The sequence below is a fragment of the Notolepis coatsorum genome (assembly GCF_963971535.1).
Source record: "Notolepis coatsorum genome assembly, chromosome: 12".
Taxonomy (NCBI): Eukaryota; Metazoa; Chordata; class Actinopteri; order Aulopiformes; family Paralepididae; genus Notolepis; species Notolepis coatsorum.
Genome location: NC_140176.1, coordinates 97,824,119 through 97,845,461, shown reverse-complemented (window position 1 = coordinate 97,845,461; position 21,343 = coordinate 97,824,119). Strand labels below are relative to the sequence as shown.

Here is a 21,343-nt window from a genome sequence, read left to right as displayed (position 1 = left end):
TTTAAAAGTGGGTAGTGATTCACATTCCTTTACAGCTGTGGGTAGGGCATTCCACATTGATGTGGCATAATTGCGAAAACGTGTTTAGGGAGGAAGTTAAGTAAAAAAAAATTCTAAGCTTCTAATTAAAATCGAAGCTTGGCCCCGAAGCTTCGATTGCCAAAAAAAGCTTGGAAGGTCAGCCCTAGTATTCATGTGTTTTGGTTGAGAAACGTTGGATCAATAAACGCGATCAATATTTGGAATGGCGATCAGGAATTGGATTAATCTTTTTGCAGTACATCAGATGTGAGGTAAGGACTCTGTTACCAATCTTGGGTTAATCCGATGTTTCTTTCGTAACGATCACAAGTGTGTGTGTGTGTGCGTGCTGTTGGCGCCGACCAAAGCACGGAGGGGCGACTTTTCAGCCCCCGCTTCCGTGCGCGCATGATGAAATATATAATACCAATAATCTAGCGTTTATTTCAGACGATTCATAAATCAAGCGACAAATGGCACGATTTCTAACTAAATGCATTGAAGCGCCGTTTGCTGGAGTTTATTGGGATTCGACAGGATCACTCTAAAACTATACTCATATTCACCAAAAAACGGAAATGTATGTATGAAATAATTATCTGTTTTTTGCATGTTGACCGGAAGAAACTCACTTGATTGAATTGATTGAAAAGTTTATTAACAGATTGCAGAATGGGTACAGTACAGTACAGCTCAATACATACAATTGTTAAGAGGATGCAGACCTGAGAAAGACTTTCGTCTTGTTTCCATCAGGGTCCCCCATTTTCAATTCATCATATGACACACATGACATACAGATAGACAGTACTGCTACATCTATACATTTATGACATACCAGATTTTCAAATACAGTACTGTTTGTGATACTAAAAAAATCCAGAGGGGGGGGGTTGGGTAGGGGGGGGGGGGACACTGTACATTGGAATACTGACATACATTTGACATGGAAATTGTACATTGGAGGAGGTTGGGTAGGTGGGGTGGGGTTGGGTTGGGTGGGGCTGTACATTGGAGTACATTACACTGTACATTACACTGACAATCGACGTGTTTATTAGATCCATAGCTATAATATTTAATATAGTTTTAGCACTCGCAAACACCGGCATTATCCCCATTGAACAGAGCGCTGGCATTCTTACCACAAGGTAAACAGCGACTTCTAGTGGGTGCGGAATGAGTTAAGGTGAATGTTTAAAGTGAGTGTGTGGATGGCTGGCCGTTCACACTAATACAATTGGCAGTATTAGAGGGTGGGAGAAGCTGGCGGGGTGGGTCCGGGTCGTTGTAAACAGCGACTCCTACAGTTCGGTCGGGGCGCCTGCTAAGCGCGGATAGGATCTAAGGGGGGTAGTGTGATCCTTCCACACGTTACACCAGGGCTATTCAACTAAATTGTTCAGGGGGCCACATTGTCAGAAACCCAAGGGGCCAGGGGCCGGACTGCCACGGCGTCTCCCCGTGCTATGAATATATGTACACTTGACACAACACGCAACCACATTTTCACAACTTTTATTTAAAGGGGAACTATTTTACTATTTCTTTCACTATTTGGGCACTTTTACACAATTCCTGTGGGTTTATGGAACACCTCTGTAATATTTTTTTTTTTTAATTCATTGTTTTGTATTTCTAATCAAGTACTCAAAAACAGCATTTTTCTACCTCAAGATCTTAAGCCGTTTTGAGCCTGGGCTCCAACCACAGTGGGAACTGTGTGGAAACTCAGCTGATTATCATGCAGCGGTGTCTCTCTGACATCACAATTCAGCACATTTTCAGATGACTCAGTTCAGTGAGGGTGAATATTGTGAGAGGAGAATTGGAAGAATGCTCCAATATGAGAATTAGAGACATAGATCATATTAATATAAGTCCACATAGCTAGGAAACAATGCTAAACACTGAAAAAGGCCATTTATAAGATAGTTCCCCTTTAACTACATTGCAAAAGTAGTATACTTTTCAAAAAAAGTGCTTCATTTATGTGCCACATCTGCAACATCTCCTGCAAAAAGTGCTTCATTTATGACTGTGCAACAACTGCAACATCTCCTCTTCAACATTTCAATATAAAAATAAAATAAAAAACAAACAAGTGCATGATGTGCATCTGAACATTCTAACATCAACACTTGAACAAAAAAACACATTTGTAGTGCAGCTGAGCTTATGAAAAAGTGCTTCATGTCTGTGCAACAACAGCAAATCACAGCATCTTATTAGCACTTATTGTCGACTCTTAACTCTCAAACATCAGGGGGGTGGGGGGCAGACAGGCCTAGCCTACATACACACATCTAATGAGAGCGATTGCACTTCTTTGACTGGGCAATGGCAGAGAAAGAGGGTTCATAGGAAGTGAGGGCTACCCGCAAACAGTGATGCAAATGCTCATTTGTCAAGGAGGCATGGTTGCTTGTTTTAATGGCATTCATGTGAGAGAAACTGGATTCACAGGTGTATGTTGAGCCAAACATTGTTAGCACAGATATTGCCAGCGTTTTTATTTTGGGGAATGTCTTGACATGAATACACTTTATCCGAAATGTTGTGGTGGATTCATTCTCAAGTGCCTGCTTCAGAGCAGATGATGCTTGCATGTCAATTATTTCAAGTTGCAGGAGACCTTCATCAATGTGAAGTGATGCAAGGAACTCTTGTCCTTTTGTGGAAATAGCAGCTACATTGGCAAATGGGTTGCTCACAAAATGCATCAATTCTCTGGACATGTCAAATTCATCAAATCGACTTGCAAAGTTTTCCCTCAATTTATCAATGAAATCTGTCATTAATTGAGTGACTTTTGGCTCAATTGTGCGTGTTAACGTTAACATGAAAAGAAAAAAGCAAAAAAAAAGAAAAAAATTATTATTATCATGTAATCTTTGGCGGGCCGGTCAGAATCATCCCGCGGGCCGGATCTGGCCCGCGGGCCGCCAGTTGAATAGCCCTGCGTTACACCCTCTCAGGGAGGATCCGCGCTGCCAGGTGAAAAGAAGCGGTTGATTGGCTGGACGTGTGTCGGAGGAAGCACGTGATAGCCTCCACTCTCCCAGACCGACTGTGGGGGGTAAGTGCGCAGCGACCAGGAAGGGGATTGGGAATTGGCATAACGACTAACATTGGGATGGGAAAAAATCGGAGGAAAATGGAGCGGGAAAAAGACAAAAAAAAAAGGGAAAAAAAAAAGTGAGTGTGTGGATGTGTGTGCAAAGACTTGGATCATCTTCACTGTTGACGCCTGTTTCCTTGTTGTTGTTCTTCTTCTTCGTTAGTGTTTGGAGCGGCAGGTGGCTCTCACACTGGCACGCTACCTGGAGAAAGAGGAGCGCTTCCTTCCCCCGCCCACGTAAGTCAACCGTTTGTTTAACCTGAAACACATGACAGCCCATTCTGATCACCCTGCTCTCTCTCTCTCTCTCTCTCTGCTCTCTGCTCTCTCTCTGCTCTCTCTCTCTCTGCTCTCTCCCCCCTCTCTATCTGCTCTCTCTCTCTCTGCTCTCTCTCTCTGCTCTCTCTCTGCTCTCTCTCTGCTCTCTCTCCTCTCTCTCTGCTCTCTCTCCTCTCTCTGCTCTCTCCTCTCTCTCTCTGCTCTCTCTCCTCTCTCTCCTCTCTCTCTCTGCTCTCTCTCCTCTCTCTCTCTGCTCTCTCTGCTCTCTCTGCTCTCTCCTCTCTCTCTCCTCTCTCTCGCTTTCTCTCTCTCTCCTCTCTCTCTGCTCTCTCTGCTCTCTCTCTGCTCTCTCTGCTCTCTCTCTCCTCTCTTTCTCTGCTCTCTCCTCTCTCTCTCTGCTCTCTCTCTCTGCTCTCTCTCTGCTCTCTCCTCTCTCTCTCTCCTCTCTCTCTCTGCTCTCTCTGCTCTCTCCTCTCTCTCCTCTCTCTCTCTGCTCTCTCTGCTCTCTCTCTCTGTTCTCTCTCTGCTCTCTCTCTCTGCTCTCTCTCCTCTCTCTCTGCTCTCTCCCCTCTCTCTCTCTGCTCTCTCTCCTCTCTCTCTCTGTTCTCTCTCTGCTCTCTCTCTCTCTGCTCTCTCTGCTCTTCCCTTTAAACCTGCATCACAAACCAGACAAATGTCCCCTTTAAACCTGCATCACAAACCAGACAGGAAATGCCCCAGAATGCAAAGCGGCCGCTCTAGGTGACATTAGCCACACTCCTACAACACCAGCAGCAGCAGCAGCAGTTCAGGTCTGACGGCTTCACCTTGTCTCCCCAGCATCCGAGTGGTGGTGACCGTGGAGCAGACCGAGGAGGAGATGGAGGCAGCGGCGGCCTGCATCCGAGAGGCGTCCCTGGCTCTGCTCCAGTGACCCGACGAGGCCAGGCTTCTCTCTGGGTCCCTGGCTCTGCTCCAGTGACCCGACGAGGCCAGGCTTCTCTCTGGGTCCCTGGCTCTGCTCCAGTGACCCGACGAGGCCAGGCTTCTCTCTGGGTCCCTGGCTCTGCTCCAGTGACCCGACGAGGCCAGGCTTCTCTGGAGCCACTCTGGGCACTGCGCCACCCGGTGGGGCTTCCCTGGGGAGAGAGAACATTCATCCATCCACTGCAACACAACCAGGCGCCGTCATCCACTGGACCTTTTTTCTTTTCTTTTTTCCCTTTTTATTATTGAATATGAAAGTGGGTACAGTAGGAGAAACGACAGACTGTCTGCACCAGACTCACCACGGGGGTCACGTGGACCTGAAAGGTGGATGACGTTCATTGTTTCGGAGCTTCGCAGAAAAAAAAAAAACCAAAACAACCAAAACAAACCCACGTTTTTTCCATTTCTCAGTCATGATCTCTTTTTCGGTTTTTTTTCTTCATATTTTTTATATTTGTTTTCCTCGTCTCATCTGCTGTGTCGCCGTCACTGCCTGTACATCCACGTCCTGTAATCTGCTACAGGACGTAACGCTCTGATATCTTCTGACTGTGAGAGGAGGCCTCTGGGTTGTGTTCACTCCACGCTGACGGCTCGTCGTCTCACCGGCTCAGTCGTCTTGCCTTGGAAAGTGGTTACATGTCTTAACTAATCAAAGAGTAAAATATACTGTATTTAAAAGTAGACTTTAGAATTTTGTATATCAAATTACTTTTATATATATATATGCTGTATTGTTTATATATATATCCTTATAATGACGGAAACCAAATTTCTTTTTGATATTTGATTTAGCCTTTTTACTTCTGTGACCTAAGGGTAGATAAACAAGACTAATTAATTTTGATTCCCTGCACTGTGCTATTCTATGAAATGTACATATTCTTCTTTTTTTCTTTCTCCAATCTTAACGGGTTATAGATTTTCTTAGCAATTTTCTTTCTTTGTAAACCTTCTGAATCGTGTTTTGATTTGTGTGTTTTTTGGTATCTTTGTTTCAGGTGATTCCTTGCCGTTTGCATATCGTGACCACATCTTTGTTTGTCTGTCTGTTTGATTGATCCGTTATATCATTTTCACGTGTTTTTTTTTATTTTATTGTTCATAATGACATTCCTACAAGAGCTAATGAGATCACTAAAGGTTTGTTACACTAATGTGAGCATTTTATCCACCAACGCATTAAAGGTAAAGAATCTGAACAACTTTTTCATCCAGATCATCAGCCTGGATGTAATATTTGCACTATTTGTAATATCTGTCTTCATTTCAGATTCAAGCCTGTTATGAGCCAGAGATAATGGCAAGTTCTATCCTTATTTTGTACCGTGGTCAAAGGTTTAACAACATGCAATATACAGTGTGTGCCTTGTGTGTCGCTGCTAACTGTACCATCAATTCCAATAGTTATTAAAAATAAATGCATTGGGAAATGGTCTCTTATAGTTGGATTATTTTTCTCTTGCTCAAATAACATGGTTTTAGAATGTCAACCTTTCCATATTACAGTACTTACAGAATCTTTAAAAAAAAAATTATATCTCACTGATTCTTGAGAGTCGGGACAAAACACTTTAATATTATATTTTGAGAACGCACACTATATTGATTAGAGTTGTATATTCATGTAGATAAAGGTCTGAGCTATTTAACCATGTAAAGGTGCGGGCTCTACATAGAAAAACATTTTCAACAAATTCACATGTTTCCCTTTGAAACTTGATTTGTGTTTACTCCGTCAGACACACAAAAATGTATGTAATTCTAATTATTCCAGTCCAACAAGAATCTAAAGTTCTGAAGTATGTTGTAATAGTGTTTAGTTACTCTGGTATGCAATCAAATATAATATATAAACCTCAGGTGTAATTTCACACTATTCTGAAAACTCAGATTTAGAAATATTAGCATTTTCAAACTTTGTTTTTAATTTTGATATGATAAATAAAAGATCATTAAGTAAATAAGACAAGAGGATGAAGATCTGATGCTCCTTTATTACTTAAACAACATAAACTGAAGAAGGAATTTGTCATTTCCCCAAAATTAACAAAAACAAACATCTGACGGTGTTGACGATAGGGCTGACCCCTATTAGTCTATTAGTTGACTAATCGGTCGAAAGGAGCCGTAGTCGACTGGCCAACCTCTTAGTCGAATATAAATAAAAATAAATAAATAAAAAATGTATCATTCTTTCCAAAAGAAAAGAGGCCTAGAAGCGTGGCTGACGCTAATGGCATGCATACCAGAGGCGAACTGCCTAAGAAAACAGGCACAGAGGCACTGAAAGAGGATTTCACCCATCTAATGAACACACTAGACTAGACAAATATCAAGATGTATCCATCAGTGGACCAATTGCATGCTTTTGCAGAGGACAAGAAGCCTTCAGTCGACTCCTTCAGACATTAAGCACCCCCCACAGCCCAAATGGAATGATAAAAAAATTAAATATTATACTTTTTTTATTTATTAATTTTTTTGGTCAACCAATAGTCGACTAACGGCAATTTTTGGTAATCATAGTCGACCATCCAAATCCTTAGTCGGGGACAGCCCTAGTTGACGAGAAACTGACTGAGTTGACAAAATTATATGCATCTCTGATAAATGAACACATGCATTTTTTAAACAGATGGAAGTGACAATGATAAGAACTAATAACTCCTTGTCTTATACTGAACATTTTGTTAACTCATTTGTAATAACAACAAACTTTACATACACCTTTCCAACTATTACAAAATGCACTGTTTCCAACAACAAAAACTAATGGAGACCAGGACCCCTTCTCCTCATCCCTGTTTTCATCTACCTCCTCTACACCACTTCCTGATCTCCACTTTCTCACCCACTTCTCCTCTTCGTTTCCTTCTGCATTTCCGATTAGTTTCACTATGATGTCTTGAACTGGGCAGAAATGGAACCTTTTCTGTTGGACCATGGGGATGCAGAAATTCCACTTTCACATCTTGTTGATCAGTATCCACATCGATGGTCTTGGATAGCCACCCAGTGGTCATCATATTAGGGCGGGCCATACTTTTGTGCAAACATGAATTTTAAAGAAATCTTAACATGAGGGGTGTCTAAAATATGTTTTTCGGATATGATAACTCTAACCTACATCATTTTGGATTTCAAAATGGCAGATTTGACCATTTTTCACCCCTTCGCAGGGCCGGACTGGGGGAATTATTCAGGCCAGGAAATATAGTGCGAAATATAGCCCAAGTCAGGCCACTTTTTAAGCAGGGGGTCTGGGGGTCCCCCACCAGGAAGATTTTTGTTACAAAGACTTAATTCCCTGCATGCTGGTGCAGGACTTTTAAAATGTTTACCCTTTAAATGCCATTGTTTGTGATGGCATCACAAATTATTGTTAAAAAAACACACAAACATTTAAATATTTTCACAGACAGAGCTCCCGATGGCCAGTCCGGGCCTTCGCCATACATGGATGCCAACATGAATCTGAAGGAAATCCTAACATGCAAGGTGTCTAAATGATGTTTCTTAATGGGGAATTTAAATATGAGTACATTTTTGGGATAGGATAACTCTAACCTACATAATTTTGTATTGCAACATTTCCAAATGTACCTATCCCCTTTCGAAGATTTGAAAAGATATGGGAAATCATTTATAATGACAAAGCCATCATTAGCACTATCCATCATCACACATCATCACACGTGCAGAGTTCAGGAAGAAATCCTGTGTTATACCCTGTATGAATGTTGGCTTTTTCTGAGGATGCTCCCTTTCTCATTAACTTATAGGTTAACCCAACGTCTTTCATTTGTTGAAGAAGATGATACTTTTTAAGAATCGTGCCTGATGACACACTCAGTGCTGGTTTTTGGCGCCGTGGGCCAGGAGTTTGTTTGTTTGTCTTCAGCTCTCTTCTGAGGATGTGGTGGAATAGCAGGGCCTTTTGGATTGTCTGATTCCTTACTTTGCTTCCTGATAGCATATTCTTTGTTTCCGTGCCTGGAGAGTCCAGTGGTGATGTATTTGTAGCCTTTTTCCCAGCACATTATTGTTTTTCTCAGGTTGTTTTGTTGCTTTGTTACATTTGTAATCTTCTCTTTTAAAGTTTGTATTTCTCTTGAATGCCTTTTTCGCGTTTTACTTTGTTTCTGTTCCTGTCTGAGAGACTCCCTGCGCTGTCTGGCATTGTTATCTAGAATATCCTGATCTGGGGGGGGTGTCTGCCTCCAGCACCGCACCTTCACGGGACCTTTTCTTTCTGCACCTTTTCTGGACCTCTCTCCAATATCTTCTCCGATACCTCTGTGCCCTGTCTCCCATCTTGTCTATTTCTATTACCTTTTTGTCTTGAACCCTCTTTTTCCACCTTTGTCTTTCCTGCTCTTGCAAGGCATGTTTGCTCTCTTCGTCACTGTGTAATTTTTCTCTTCTCTTTCATTGGTACTCTCTATTTCTTCTCCTTCGCTCCTCAACTGACAATTTTTGTCTAGCCATGCTTTCCTATAATACAAAAGTCATGGAAATGTATTAGAATAAGACTAAAATCAGGTGTCTATTTACTAAACATGATTGATTGATTGATTGATTGATTGATTGACGTTAAAGCTGCAGTGCGTAGTTTCTACAACTAGATGTTGCAAACATCTTCACACTGGCTTGTGCAGACAAAATCCATGTTCAGTGGGAGAAAATTCAAGAAGACAGTCATTCCAATAATCCTAGGGTATATTACAACTGATAAGATTGTGACAACTGACTAGCAAAGAATTATCCTGTTGATCACTCCATACCATAATGTATTACACTATGGATGGAAAGTCAGAGAAAGGATGATGCAGCAATCTAGACACATGAACCAGTCCTATATTAAGAATTATTATAAATATATTAAGATGAAATATCCACAGTGCACCTTTGCTCTGATGATCTAAGTAAACATAACAAGAATAACTGTTTTCTTCTGTCTTGTATCCCTTCTGGGATATGAAAGGGCAACATGGAACTCCTTCCCCGCTCTATAAGAGGCAAGAGTGTAGATGTTTGGTAGTGAAAACTACACACTGCACCATATTTTACATCAATCAATCAATCAACGTAGACAAGTGATATATTTATATTTATTTATTAACACATGTGCTGGGAAAGTAAGACAATTATTCAATAAGCAGACCACAGCCTGCCCATGCTCTAAAAGTCAGAAGTGTATTGTAATGCATGCTATTATATGCACACTTCTGTGCAGATAAAACTCTGAAATAACATTTAAATCCTTTACCATGTTCAAAAATAGTATAATAATAAGGTTATTGATGGATTTGTCAACTCCGTCAGCTTACACGTCAACTCCGTCAGACACAAAATCTGATGGAGTTGACGTCTGACAGAGTTGACAAAAGGGCACACATTTTCCCTCCAAGCCTGCATTGTGCACTACAGATAGCTAGTTTTTTGGCAGTTGCTAGCTGTCTTAATAATCTCACTGAAACACTTGAATTCAATCCACTATTGTTTTTTAAAAGTATAATAACGGAGAGATGGTGTTGACATGTTCCAGCTGTGACCATCGGAATATTGACATTGTTTGTCTAAAATATCAAAAAGTGTAAAACTTACCAGACCATGTGTGGTAGTGTTGCATTCACCACATTCAGGGGAAGGAAAAGGGGTCCTCAGGGATAGAGCTGGCCATGCTATTGCCTGATTTAATTAGGTTTATGAAAAGGTCTGACAGAGTTGACATAAACTGAGGACACAACTTTGATAGGTAGATTTCTATGGACTATATTATTTGAGTTTCATTGCATGCATTGTTTTATACATGTATAACCCTTATCACCTGTCTGAAGAAGTCCACCATTATCTCTGTACCCAAAAAATCTACGCCCGCTTGCCTCAACGACTACCGCCCTGTAGCTCTCACCTCCATAGCCATGAAGTGCTTTGCGAAGCTAGTGAAGGGCTACATCTGTTCTTCCCTCCCCATCAACCTGGACCCCCTGCAATTTGCATATCGCCCCAACAGGTCCACGGAGGACGCGATAGCCCATGTGCTGCACACAGCAGCATCACACCTGGACAAGAGGCAGGGGAACTATGTGAGAATGCTGTTCATCGACTACAGCTCAGCATTCAATACCATAGTCTCCTCCAAACTCATAGCCAATCTCAGGGACCTGAGCTTAAACTATGACCTCTGCCAGTGGTTCTTGAACTTCCTGACGGGTAGACCCCAGGTGGTAAGAGCAGGCAACTGCACCTCCTCATCCATCACGCTCAACATAGGGGCCCCCCAGGGCTGTGTTCTGAGTCCCCTCCTCTACTCCCTGTGTGGCACAGCGGAACAACAACACAATCATCAAATTTGCTGATGACACAGTAGTGGTGGGCCTGATCTCTGCCAACGACGAGAGGGCCTACCTGGAAGAGGTAGAGAATCTGTCGCAGTGGTGTCAGGAGAACTGCCTCTCCCTGAACGTCAGCAAAACAAAAGAGATGATTGTGGACTTCAGGAGGTCGGGGGTCAGGGACTACAGCCCCCTCAGCATCGACGGGGCAGCGGTTGAGAGAGTGAACAGTTTCAAGTACCTCGGAGTCCACATATCCGAGGACTTGACATGGACCACACACATTGACAGTGTTGTGAAGAAGGCACGGCAACGCCTCTACTTCCTCAGGCGCCTAAGGAAGTTCCAAGTTCCAAGTTCCAAACAAATCCTTAAGAACTTCTACTCATGCACAATAGAGAGCATCCTGACTGGCAATATCACCTCCTGGTTTGGGAATAGCACCGCACAAGACCATAGCAGACTACAGAGAGTGGCCCGTTCAGCCGAACGCACAATTGGAGGGGGGCTTCCCACTCTCCAGGACATTTACAACAAGCATGGGTAGGGCGGTCAGGTGGCGTAACGGAGATTGCGTTCGTCACCAAACCCCGGAGCGGCTAGATTCGCCTGTTCGAATCCAGCTCACAGCTCCGGGGTTGTCACCAGCTTGGCTGGCCGTTCACACTAATACAATTGGCAGTATTAGAGGGTGGGAGAAGCTGGCGGGGTGGGTCCGGGTCGTTGTAAACAGCGACTCCTACAGTTCGGTCGGGGCGCCTGCTAAGCGCGGATAGGACCTGAGTGGGATAGTGTGATCCTTCCACACGCTACGCCCTCTCAATGAGAATCCGCGCTGCCAGGTGAAAAGAAGCGGTTGATTGGCTGGACGTGTGTCGGAGGAAGCACGTGGTAGCCTCCACTCTCCCAGACCGACTGTGGGGGGTAAGTGCGCAGCGACCAGGAAGGGGATTGGGAATTGGCATAACGACTAACATTGGGATGGGAGAAAATCGGAGGAAAATGGAGGGGGAAAAAGATAAAAAAATAAAAAAAAAACAAGCATGGGTAAGGCTAAGAGAATTATCAAAGACTTCAGCCACCCAAACAACTGCCTCTTTGAACTGCTGCGGTCATGGCAAGCACAGAAAGACTCAGAAGAAGCTTCTATCCCCAGGCCATCAGGATGCTCAACGAACAATAACACTATGTAACAACCATCAAATGCACTCACAGCACACACATCCACACGCACACACTCACTTAAACAAACAACTCACTGCAGCACCCACTTTACACACTTTAGAATACCTAAACACACTTTATATTTATTGGTAAAGAATTTGCACTACAACCCATACCTCATTACACCTTACTGTAAATTGTACCTAAATTGTACCTCATCCCATTTCTGCTTTGCACTATATAGTTTATTGTATATTAGTATATTGTATGGTAACTCAGTTACTTCTACTCTGCATTGAACATTGTACATATGTACATACTGAACACTTGTGTCCACGTACGTGACTTATATATTTTTTTACTTGCTATACTTATTTTATACTTATCTATTTTTGTCTAGCACAGTCTCTGGAGCGTATACAGAAAGAAGCATTTTGTATAAAAGTATTCTGTACTTCTGTATGACAACTAATAAAGAAACTTGAACTTGAACTTGATTTGATATGTATGTTTTCACAAGTGGAGAGGTCTTTCAAGCTTTTTTGGGCTGGTCAATAATGTGACCCCTTGCTGAGGACAAGATAATTAACATGGGAGCTTCTAACCACAGATTATACATTTAAACAAATATCCCCCAAAAAACAAAATATATGTGCTAAAACATAACATCAGTATACACAATACCTTTAGATGTAACTTTGTGAGTATGTCAATCATTATGAATTTCTTAATTTTTTATATAAATTCAACTTTTCTATGTAGGACATGTTTTGTCCCAACTCTCAAGAATCAGTGACATATAAACCCCATGTCTGGCATGATGTTGACTAGTATAGGCCGTACTTTCACCGATCGATTAGCATTGAGAAACATGGCACTGTGCTGCATTGAGAAACAGCACTGTGCTGCATTGAGAAACATGGCACTGTGCTGCATTGAGAAACAGCACTGTGCTGCATTGAGAAACATACTGTGTTGCATTGAGAAACATTGATTGCATTTAATTGATTGAAAACTTTAATTAACAGATTGCAGAATGGGTACAGTACTGTTGTGAAGGGCCAGATTAAAGCTGAGAATCTACATTTATTGTTTTATATACATTGTATATTATTTATATATACACGGTATATCCCTTTAAACCTGCGTTCGAACCATAGTAATATTCGCTCTCCTTATTGGATAACGCCCGTAGGCGCCAGCCCGCAAGCCCCCAAAGTCAGGTTCAAAGACGAACCCAGGCATGTCGTAACATGCCCGGAGACAGCGTATTGATTCCAGACAAGAACTGAGGTTTGGGACTAGATAATCACTTAAGTATATATACGGCGCAGGTGTACACGGCAGTACGTGTTCGGTAACAGTGAAGTGAGCAACCGTGCGTCTAACAGAGCATTGAGAACCACGTGCGAATTGAATAGTAAAGTGTCAGAGTTTAATGCAGTAACTTCAAGTTCGACTTAGTTTAATGTGAAGTAAATAGTCGTTCATTTATTGTATATCGTGCCAACCACAGTTCGTTCGTGTGTAGCCTTACCCAGCGGTTCGTTCGTGTTAGCTAGTGGACCTTAGCCAGTGCGCGTGGACTAAATACCTTAGTACCAGCACACGAGGAGGCCTAGTCGGAGAACCTGTTGGACATGTGCACAGGAGAACCAGCGGCGGCGATTGCAGAACCATTACTGGTTGGATTATATTGATTGTGGAACGTGTTACCCGGAGAAGGGCATCGTTAATTCCCACTGTCGTTTGGGATTTAACCTCGTGAGGATTTACATTCTGGTTGGCCTCATGGACCGAGGCTGGCTGGCTATCATCGTTTGCTATCAAGCATTGGATTACAGTTATTGCTTTTGTTGCTGATCGTTGGATTTACAAGGACTGGCTTCTGTACGTGAACCCCCTTATTCTTCATTGAATCAGACTGAGTATCCGAACATTCCTCTATCCTCCAGACCTTACAACTCTGGGAGGAACCCAGTGTCTCCAGGCGGTACCAGCGTTGCCTTCTGTAGTTGCTATTGTACGCCAGGTGGCGTCAGCCTAGTACCCATCGTAGGAATCATTCTATTCCCAGTGACTTATGCTACTGACTGACTTTATGCATATTCTTCGCCATACAAGCGCAACCCTAATTCTCATTCTGTAACCTAATGTTGCATAATAATAAAATACCCTCAAATACTATTTCTTTGTCAATGCCGTGTTATTATGAGTGTCCACCATATCTATTCGATGTACTGTCTGGCCAGTAATTAAAGTACATACCTAGCAGTGGTTTAATCTATCACAATCTTTAATACAGTCAGGGTTTTGTAACCCCTCAGTTACAATTGGTCCTTCGAGCCGGAGGGTATCAGTAATCTTTAATATCATATTAATATTGATATGGCCAGCGGTGGACACTCTCCAGACGGCTCCCCCAAATTAGAGCGCCTGCGGCGCAAACGTCAGCCACCTCCATACCTGGAGGAATACGCTTTCGTTTTACCCCCTAGCTTATCTAAAAAGACGTTAAATACGGATAAAACGGATAGTTTAAGCATGCCCAATCCTATCGACTTGGCGGCCCTTCCAGTAGAGACCCCAACGGGTTCAAACGAAACTGACTTAGCTCACGGGGGGGACCAAGCGGGACATGACGTGACTATACCTCAAGACAGCGCCACCGGGATAGACCCCGGAGCGCCCCAGGATAAAGAAAGCGCCACCGGGATAGACCCCGGAGCACAACCAACCCAAGAGCGCGCACCCGAGACAGACCTCGGCGCGCAACCAAGAGAAGAGTACCGCGCTCAAGAGATAGACCTCGGAGCGCGCCAAGAGAACAGGTCTCCACCAAGCCCTGTCAGCGCCCGATCACCTCCGTCAGTGTCATCCCCCAGCGAGGCTGACCAGAGACTGGCGCAAGCCTTGATCGCCACGCTGACAGCTTCAACCAAAAGAGACCGACTCCAGGGTGAGCGCGACCGTCTTCAAGCACAGACGCTTAGTGAGCGCGAACACTCTGCAGCGGAACGAGAGCGCCTCCACGCGCAACTCCAAGCACAAGCCCTTAGTGAGCGCGAACACTCTGCAGCGGAACGAGAGCGCCTCCAGGCGCAACAACGGAGTGAGCACGAACGCATCAGACTGGAGGAGAGGCGCCTCCAGACGGAAAAGAACATCCAGCGAGAACACGCCAATGCACAGCGCGAAGCGGAGCGCGACCGGCTACAGGCGCAGATGATAGAACAATTGATCGCCAGGGCGACCCCCCCTCTCTCCACACGGAGCTCCCGGAGATCATCACGACAAGGGTCTAGGGCACCTTCCCCTACCCGACAAAACTACCCGGGACCCGGCCAACAGGAAGAACCTGCCTACGTCTCCGAGCCCCCTCCCCGACCGGTCCATACGGGACCCAGCCAATGGGAAGAACCGGCCTACGTCGCCGAGAGACTAACTAGAAGACTCCAAGACCTAGCGGAGGAAGAGGAGGGATATCAAGCCCACCAGCACGAACCTACTTTGGACCAGGAGGCCCAGTACAGCCCCGACCTCAGCCCCGAGTCACTGCGCTACAAACCCCCGACCCAACTCAAGGGTGAGTTTGATGTACAGTCAGCACCGAGGAACAGCACCTGGGGGCCCGGCCTCTGGTACCCACCCAGTACTAACCCACGACCACCCGTACGGGGAGACTCGCCCAGGAGGCCTCTCCCCCTACGCTCATCGGTGTCCCAGCCATCCATGGCGTCTTACCTTGGCACACCGACGTTCCCAGACTTCACGCGCGAGGACAGAGCACAGTACACGGAATTACGCATGTGTTTAGAGACTATAATGTCCGATGTCCACGACGAGTCTTATAAATATGCCATCCTCCTCAAGCATCTCAAGGTGCCCAGAGCGCATAACATAGCGCTGGCATATTCGAACTCAAGCACCCCATACTCAGCTGCTCTGGTGGCCCTCGACGCGCGCTATGGACGCATATGGGATTACGTGATCCAAGAAATACGAGATATCGACCGCCTCCCCCCAGCCAAAGACAATAGAGCACTGGATGACCTCTCTATCAAGGTACAATCCCTCGTGGGGATGCTGGGGTCCCAAAAGGAGAAGGGGAGATATGAACTGTATGCAAATTCTAACGTGGAGCGGATACTGGAGAAGCTCCCTCCAGCCCGTCAAGAGCGTTTTCGGCGGCAGAAAGACCACCGTGACCCCAACGGCCCAGAACCATCCCTCCTAGACCTGGCTGATTTCCTCGCCAGGGAGGTCAGCAGTCTACGACTGGACACATTCGTGTGGAGTGGCTCTAGCCCTAGAGATGGACCGCGGAGGTTCAATGACAACCGCCGGTCAGTGACAGTTATGCACCAGGCCGAGTCAGTGCCGCAGCACAAGAACCACAACACCCCCCACGTGAAGGGAAAGTGGAAAATTGCATGCCAGTACTGTGAAAATGAACATTGGCTGTCTCAATGTGACACCTTCAAGAAGCTGACCGCTGACGAGGTGAGTCAGTGGATCAAAGAGAACCGCCGCTGCTTCCGCTGCGCGCGCAGCCATATGGCAGCCGAGTGCCGCCTAAAGAAAAGATGCAGCAAGTGCGACGGCGCCCACCTGGAGGTCCTGCACGACAGCAACAAGAGGAGACCCGTACCACAAAGCAGCTCGAGAGTAAATGTCATGTATATAGACCCTGCGAAGAGCGGGAGCTCCCGAGTGCTCTTGAAGGTGGTCCGAGTGCTCCTAAGCTACGAGGACAAGGTCATGGACACTTACGCCGTCCTAGATGATGGGTCAGAAAAGACTCTCCTCCTCGCTTCCGCCGCAGCCCAGTTGGGTCTGCGGGGTACCGAAGAAACAATGACAATCCGTACCATTAGAAGAGACCTAAAGACCATAAAGGGTGAAAACGTCTCCTTCACGATAGCAGCGGTCGAGCAGCCCGAGAAGCGGTATAGCATCACTAACGCCTTCACAATCCACGACATAGGTCTGTCACGGTATACCTACCCCATCACACAGCTGACGGAGAAATACGTGCACCTACGTCAACTACCTATACCGCCCATCGACGGCGCCACCCCGACCCTGCTCATAGGATCCGACCACGCACACCTCATCGTCCCAATGGACCAGGTCCACATCGGGCCCAGAGGCTGTCCAGCAGCGGTCAAGACCCGCCTGGGTTGGACACTACAAGGCCCCCTCTCCGGGTCTTCCAACCGACCGACAGCCACTCGCTGCCTCTACACGAGGATAAATGAAGACGACACCACCCTCTTGCAGCACGTCGAGAGACTATGGACATTAGACGCGATGCCCTTTAAGAACGAAAAGAAACTAGTTCGTTCAAAGGAAGACACTTATGCCATAGCTCTCCTCGAGCAGAAGACAAAGAGGGTCGAGGTCGACGGAGTGATGAGATACGCAACTCCACTCTTGAGGCGAGAGGGGATGCCCACCCTCCACGCCTCAAAAGAACGCTATCTACTGAACACTGAGCGGCGTCTAGCCAAGGACCCCACTCAAGCCACTGTGTACCGCGCTGAGATCGACAAACTGATCACAGCGGGACATATCAAGAAAATTGACAATCAAGAGGCAGACCAGACGATCGAATCCTGGTACGTGCCCCACCACAAGGTCCACCACAACGGCAAGAACCGCATTGTATTCAACTGCAGCTACCAGATCGGACTACAGAACCTGAATAGATTACTCTTGCCCGGCCCGACACTCGGCCCCTCCCTCCTCGGCGTACTACTACGTTTCCGCCAAGACAAGGTGGCCATCAGCGGCGACATCAAAGGGATGTTCCTGCAGGTGCGACTGGTGGAGGAGGACAAGCCCCTGCTGCGGTTCCTATGGAGAGAGAGGATCAACGATGAGCAACCCTCCATCTACCAATGGGAGGTCCTCCCCTTCGGCACCACATGCAGCCCATGCTGTGCTACGTTCGCACTACAAAAACATGTGACAGAAGACCCTGAAGCTGACGAGGAGGTCAGACAAAGCGTAGAGAGGAGTTTCTACGTGGACAACTGTCTACAAAGCGTCTCGACGCCAGAAGAAGCCGAAGCCCTCCTGCTTAAGCTCCGCGCCTCACTGATCAAAGGCGGCTTCGATCTTAGGCAGTGGGCCAGCAGTGACCCTCAAGTACTTCGCAGCCTCTCCCCAGAGACAAAGGCAGCAAGCAGCGAGACCTGGATGGCGACCACCCCAGGTGAAGCACAGGAAATGACATTGGGCCTCGTCTGGTGCTTCAAAACAGACTCGCTCCATTACAAGCACACATCCCTGACCCCGGAGCAGGGAAGGTCGACCCCTCTACCGACCACTAGACGGAGCGTATACAGAACACTCGCAAGCCAATACGACCCGCTGGGGTGTATCCTACCTTACACCACGCGGGCGAAGATGCTTGTGCGAGAACTGTGGGACAAGGAACAGGGCTGGGACGACCCCATACCCGACCACCTAGCTTCCACCTGGAGAGAGTGGGAGAGAGAACTCAGCTCGCTCCAAAATGTGAACATACGCCGGAGCTACTTCCCACCCACAGTGCGGCTGGAGACGTGCCAGATGGACCTGCACGTCTTCAGTGACGCCTCGGAAGTAGCCTACGGTTCGGTGGCTTACTTGCGAGCCCGAGAGGAGGAAGGAGAAGTACACACAGCTATCATCCTGGCTCGCTCAAGAATAGCCCCCCGCAAGCAACAATCGATCCCGCGTCTAGAGCTCTGCGCAGCTCTGGTAGGCGCGCAACTCGCCACGTTGATACAACGTGAACTCACCATAACGGTGCAAAGAACAATCTTGTGGTCAGACTCCATGACCGTACTCAACGGATCCAGTCCGATTCTTGTAGATACAAGGTCTTCGTGGGAGTCAGAGTCACCGAGATTCAAGACCTGGTAGGATCAGCGTGCTGGAGGTACGTTGACACCAAACAGAACCCAGCCGATGTCATCACACGGGGGATGTCCCTAGATGACCTCACACGTCCCAATATTTACAGTGACGGTCCCGAGTTCCTCAAGCTCCCGGAGGAGGAGTGGCCTACCCCCACCCCACGGGAGGCTAGTCAAGAGGAGGCAGAGATCAAGAAATCTATGTTCTGTGGACTGACGCACATCCCAGCCCCCACTGACCCTAACATAGACGACTGCCTAACCTTTGAGAGTGCGCAGATAAAAACATTCTTGTGGCACCACCCTGAGGTTCCCCCCACTACAGACATTAACGCATCGAACTACGCAGAGGCAGAACTCCTTCTGCTACAGCGAGCCCAAAGAGACTCATTTCCAGATGAGCTAGACTGCCTGCAGGGAACAAAGCCAATCCCTTCAGACAGCCGACTGCTCCACTTGGCCCCCGAGCTCGACACCCACGGCCTCATCAGGGTGGGTGGTCGTCTGAGACGGGCCCCGGACTTAACGGATGACGTCAAGCATCCTATCGTCCTCAACAGTCGACATAAGGTCACCGAGCTTATCATAAAGAAATACGACGAGGATGTGCACCACGCTGGGGCAGAGAGAGTCTTCGCTGAGATCCGACGTCGTTACTGGATACTGCAAGGAAGAGAAGCAGTACGTCGCTTCCAGCGGACCTGTCTAGACTGTCGCAAGTGGCGAGCACAGCCCAGTATACCTATGATGGCCGACCTGCCTCCCTGCCGCCTCCGACTCGGCGAGAAGGCCTTCCACTCCACAGGCGTGGACTGTTTTGGCCCGCTCTACGTCAAGAAAGGAAGAGGGACAGAGAAGAGGTGGGGCATTGTATACAAGTGCATGACCACCCGAGCAGTGCATATAGAACTCCTGCAGACCATGAGCACGGATTCATTCCTCATGTCCTTCCGGAGATTTACAGCAAGAAGAGGGAAACCGTCTGTATTATTGTCTGATCAAGGGACAAACTTCAAAGGCGGAGAAAGAGAACTGAGAGAGAGCTTCCAGGCCATGGGCCCAGAACTTAAGACCCGCCTCGCTCCCTCTCAGATCGAGTTCCAGTTCAACCCCCCGAACGCCCCTCACTTCGGGGGAACCTGGGAAAGAGAAGTACGTTCCATTAAGACAGCTCTGTACGCCGTGCTTGGGGCCCAGACCGTGGCGGAAGAAGTCCTCACGATAGTCCTCACGGAGATCGAGGGAGTATTGAACTCAAAGCCCCTCGGGTACATCTCAAGTGATGTAGCAGACGTCGACCCAGTCACCCCAAACACTCTCTTGATGGTGCGGCTGGACCCTGCCCATCCACAGGCGGTGTACAGACCTGAAGAAGCGAACGGCCGAAGAATGTGGAGGTACAGTCAAGTATTGGCTGACCAGTTTTGGAACAGTTTCCTCCTCCACTACCTACCGTCCCTCCAAACCCGTCAGAAGTGGGTAAAGGACAGGGACAACTTAAAAGTGGACACAGTCGTTATGATCATAGACCAGTCACTACCCCGAGCTATGTGGCCGGCCGGCCGCGTAAGCAAAGTGATCACTGGTGCCGACGGGAAGGTCAGAGCGGCAGAAGTTATTGTCCAAGGGCGGACTTACACCCGACCCGTGGCGAGGCTGATAGAGTTGCCAGAGCTCCCTGACTCCCCTGATGACGATCATGACCCACTGACTTTGTAGATTGCCCTACTCCTCACAACAGATATTGAGCAGTTGACTGGACTATTAATCTGTCTCCCTTAACTAATTAGGTGCGGACTAATTAGGAGGCGGCTGTTGTGAAGGGCCAGATTAAAGCTGAGAATCTACATTTATTGTTTTATATACATTGTATATTATTTATATATACACGGTATATCCCTTTAAACCTGCGTTCGAAGGGGAGCTCCAGTAGCTCACCGCGTACCTCGAGCGCTATTTCGGCGCCGGGGACAACCGTGCTCGTCACGGATCTGGGGTTTAGCGAGTTCGAATCCCGGACTGCAGCCGTGCCTTTCCCAGAGTGTCTTCCCCCCCATCTGTACCCCTTCAGCCTGTTTCTGTCGGTCATTCTTGACCAGAGTAAATGCGATAAACGCAAAAAAGAGCCAGCGGAATGGCCAAAGTTAAAAAAGAAAAAAAAAAAAACCTGCGTTCGAACCATAGTAATATTCGCTCTCCTTATTGGATAACGCCCGTAGGCGCCAGCCCGCAAGCCCCCAAAGTCAGGTTCAAAGACGAACCCAGGCATGTCGTAACATGCCCGGAGACAGCGTATTGATTCCAGACAAGAACTGAGGTTTGGGACTAGATAATCACTTAAGTATATATACGGCGCAGGTGTACACGGCAGTATGTGTTCGGTAACAGTGAAGTGAGCAACCGTGCGTCTAACAGAGCATTGAGAACCATGTGCGAATTGAATAGTAAAATGTCAGAGTTTAATGCAGTAACTTCAAGTTCGACTTAGTTTAATGTGAAGTAAATAGTCGTTCATTTATTGTATATCGTGCCAACCACAG

At 46.6% G+C, this 21,343-nt stretch overlaps 1 protein-coding gene across 1 annotated transcript in view; it reads left to right on the top strand.

The window, feature by feature from the left end:
* Window positions 1-4,800, top strand: part of sptlc1 (serine palmitoyltransferase, long chain base subunit 1) — a 78,502-nt gene extending 73,702 nt beyond the window's left edge. Inside the window, exons 14-15 of the mRNA XM_084325647.1 lie at window positions 3,306-3,379; window positions 4,241-4,800. Coding sequence (XP_084181773.1) covers window positions 3,306-3,379; window positions 4,241-4,334 — 168 coding nt within the window. The 3' untranslated portion in view covers window positions 4,335-4,800. The remainder of the gene's footprint in view (window positions 1-3,305; window positions 3,380-4,240) is intronic.
* Window positions 4,801-21,343: the final 16,543 nt, after the last annotated feature.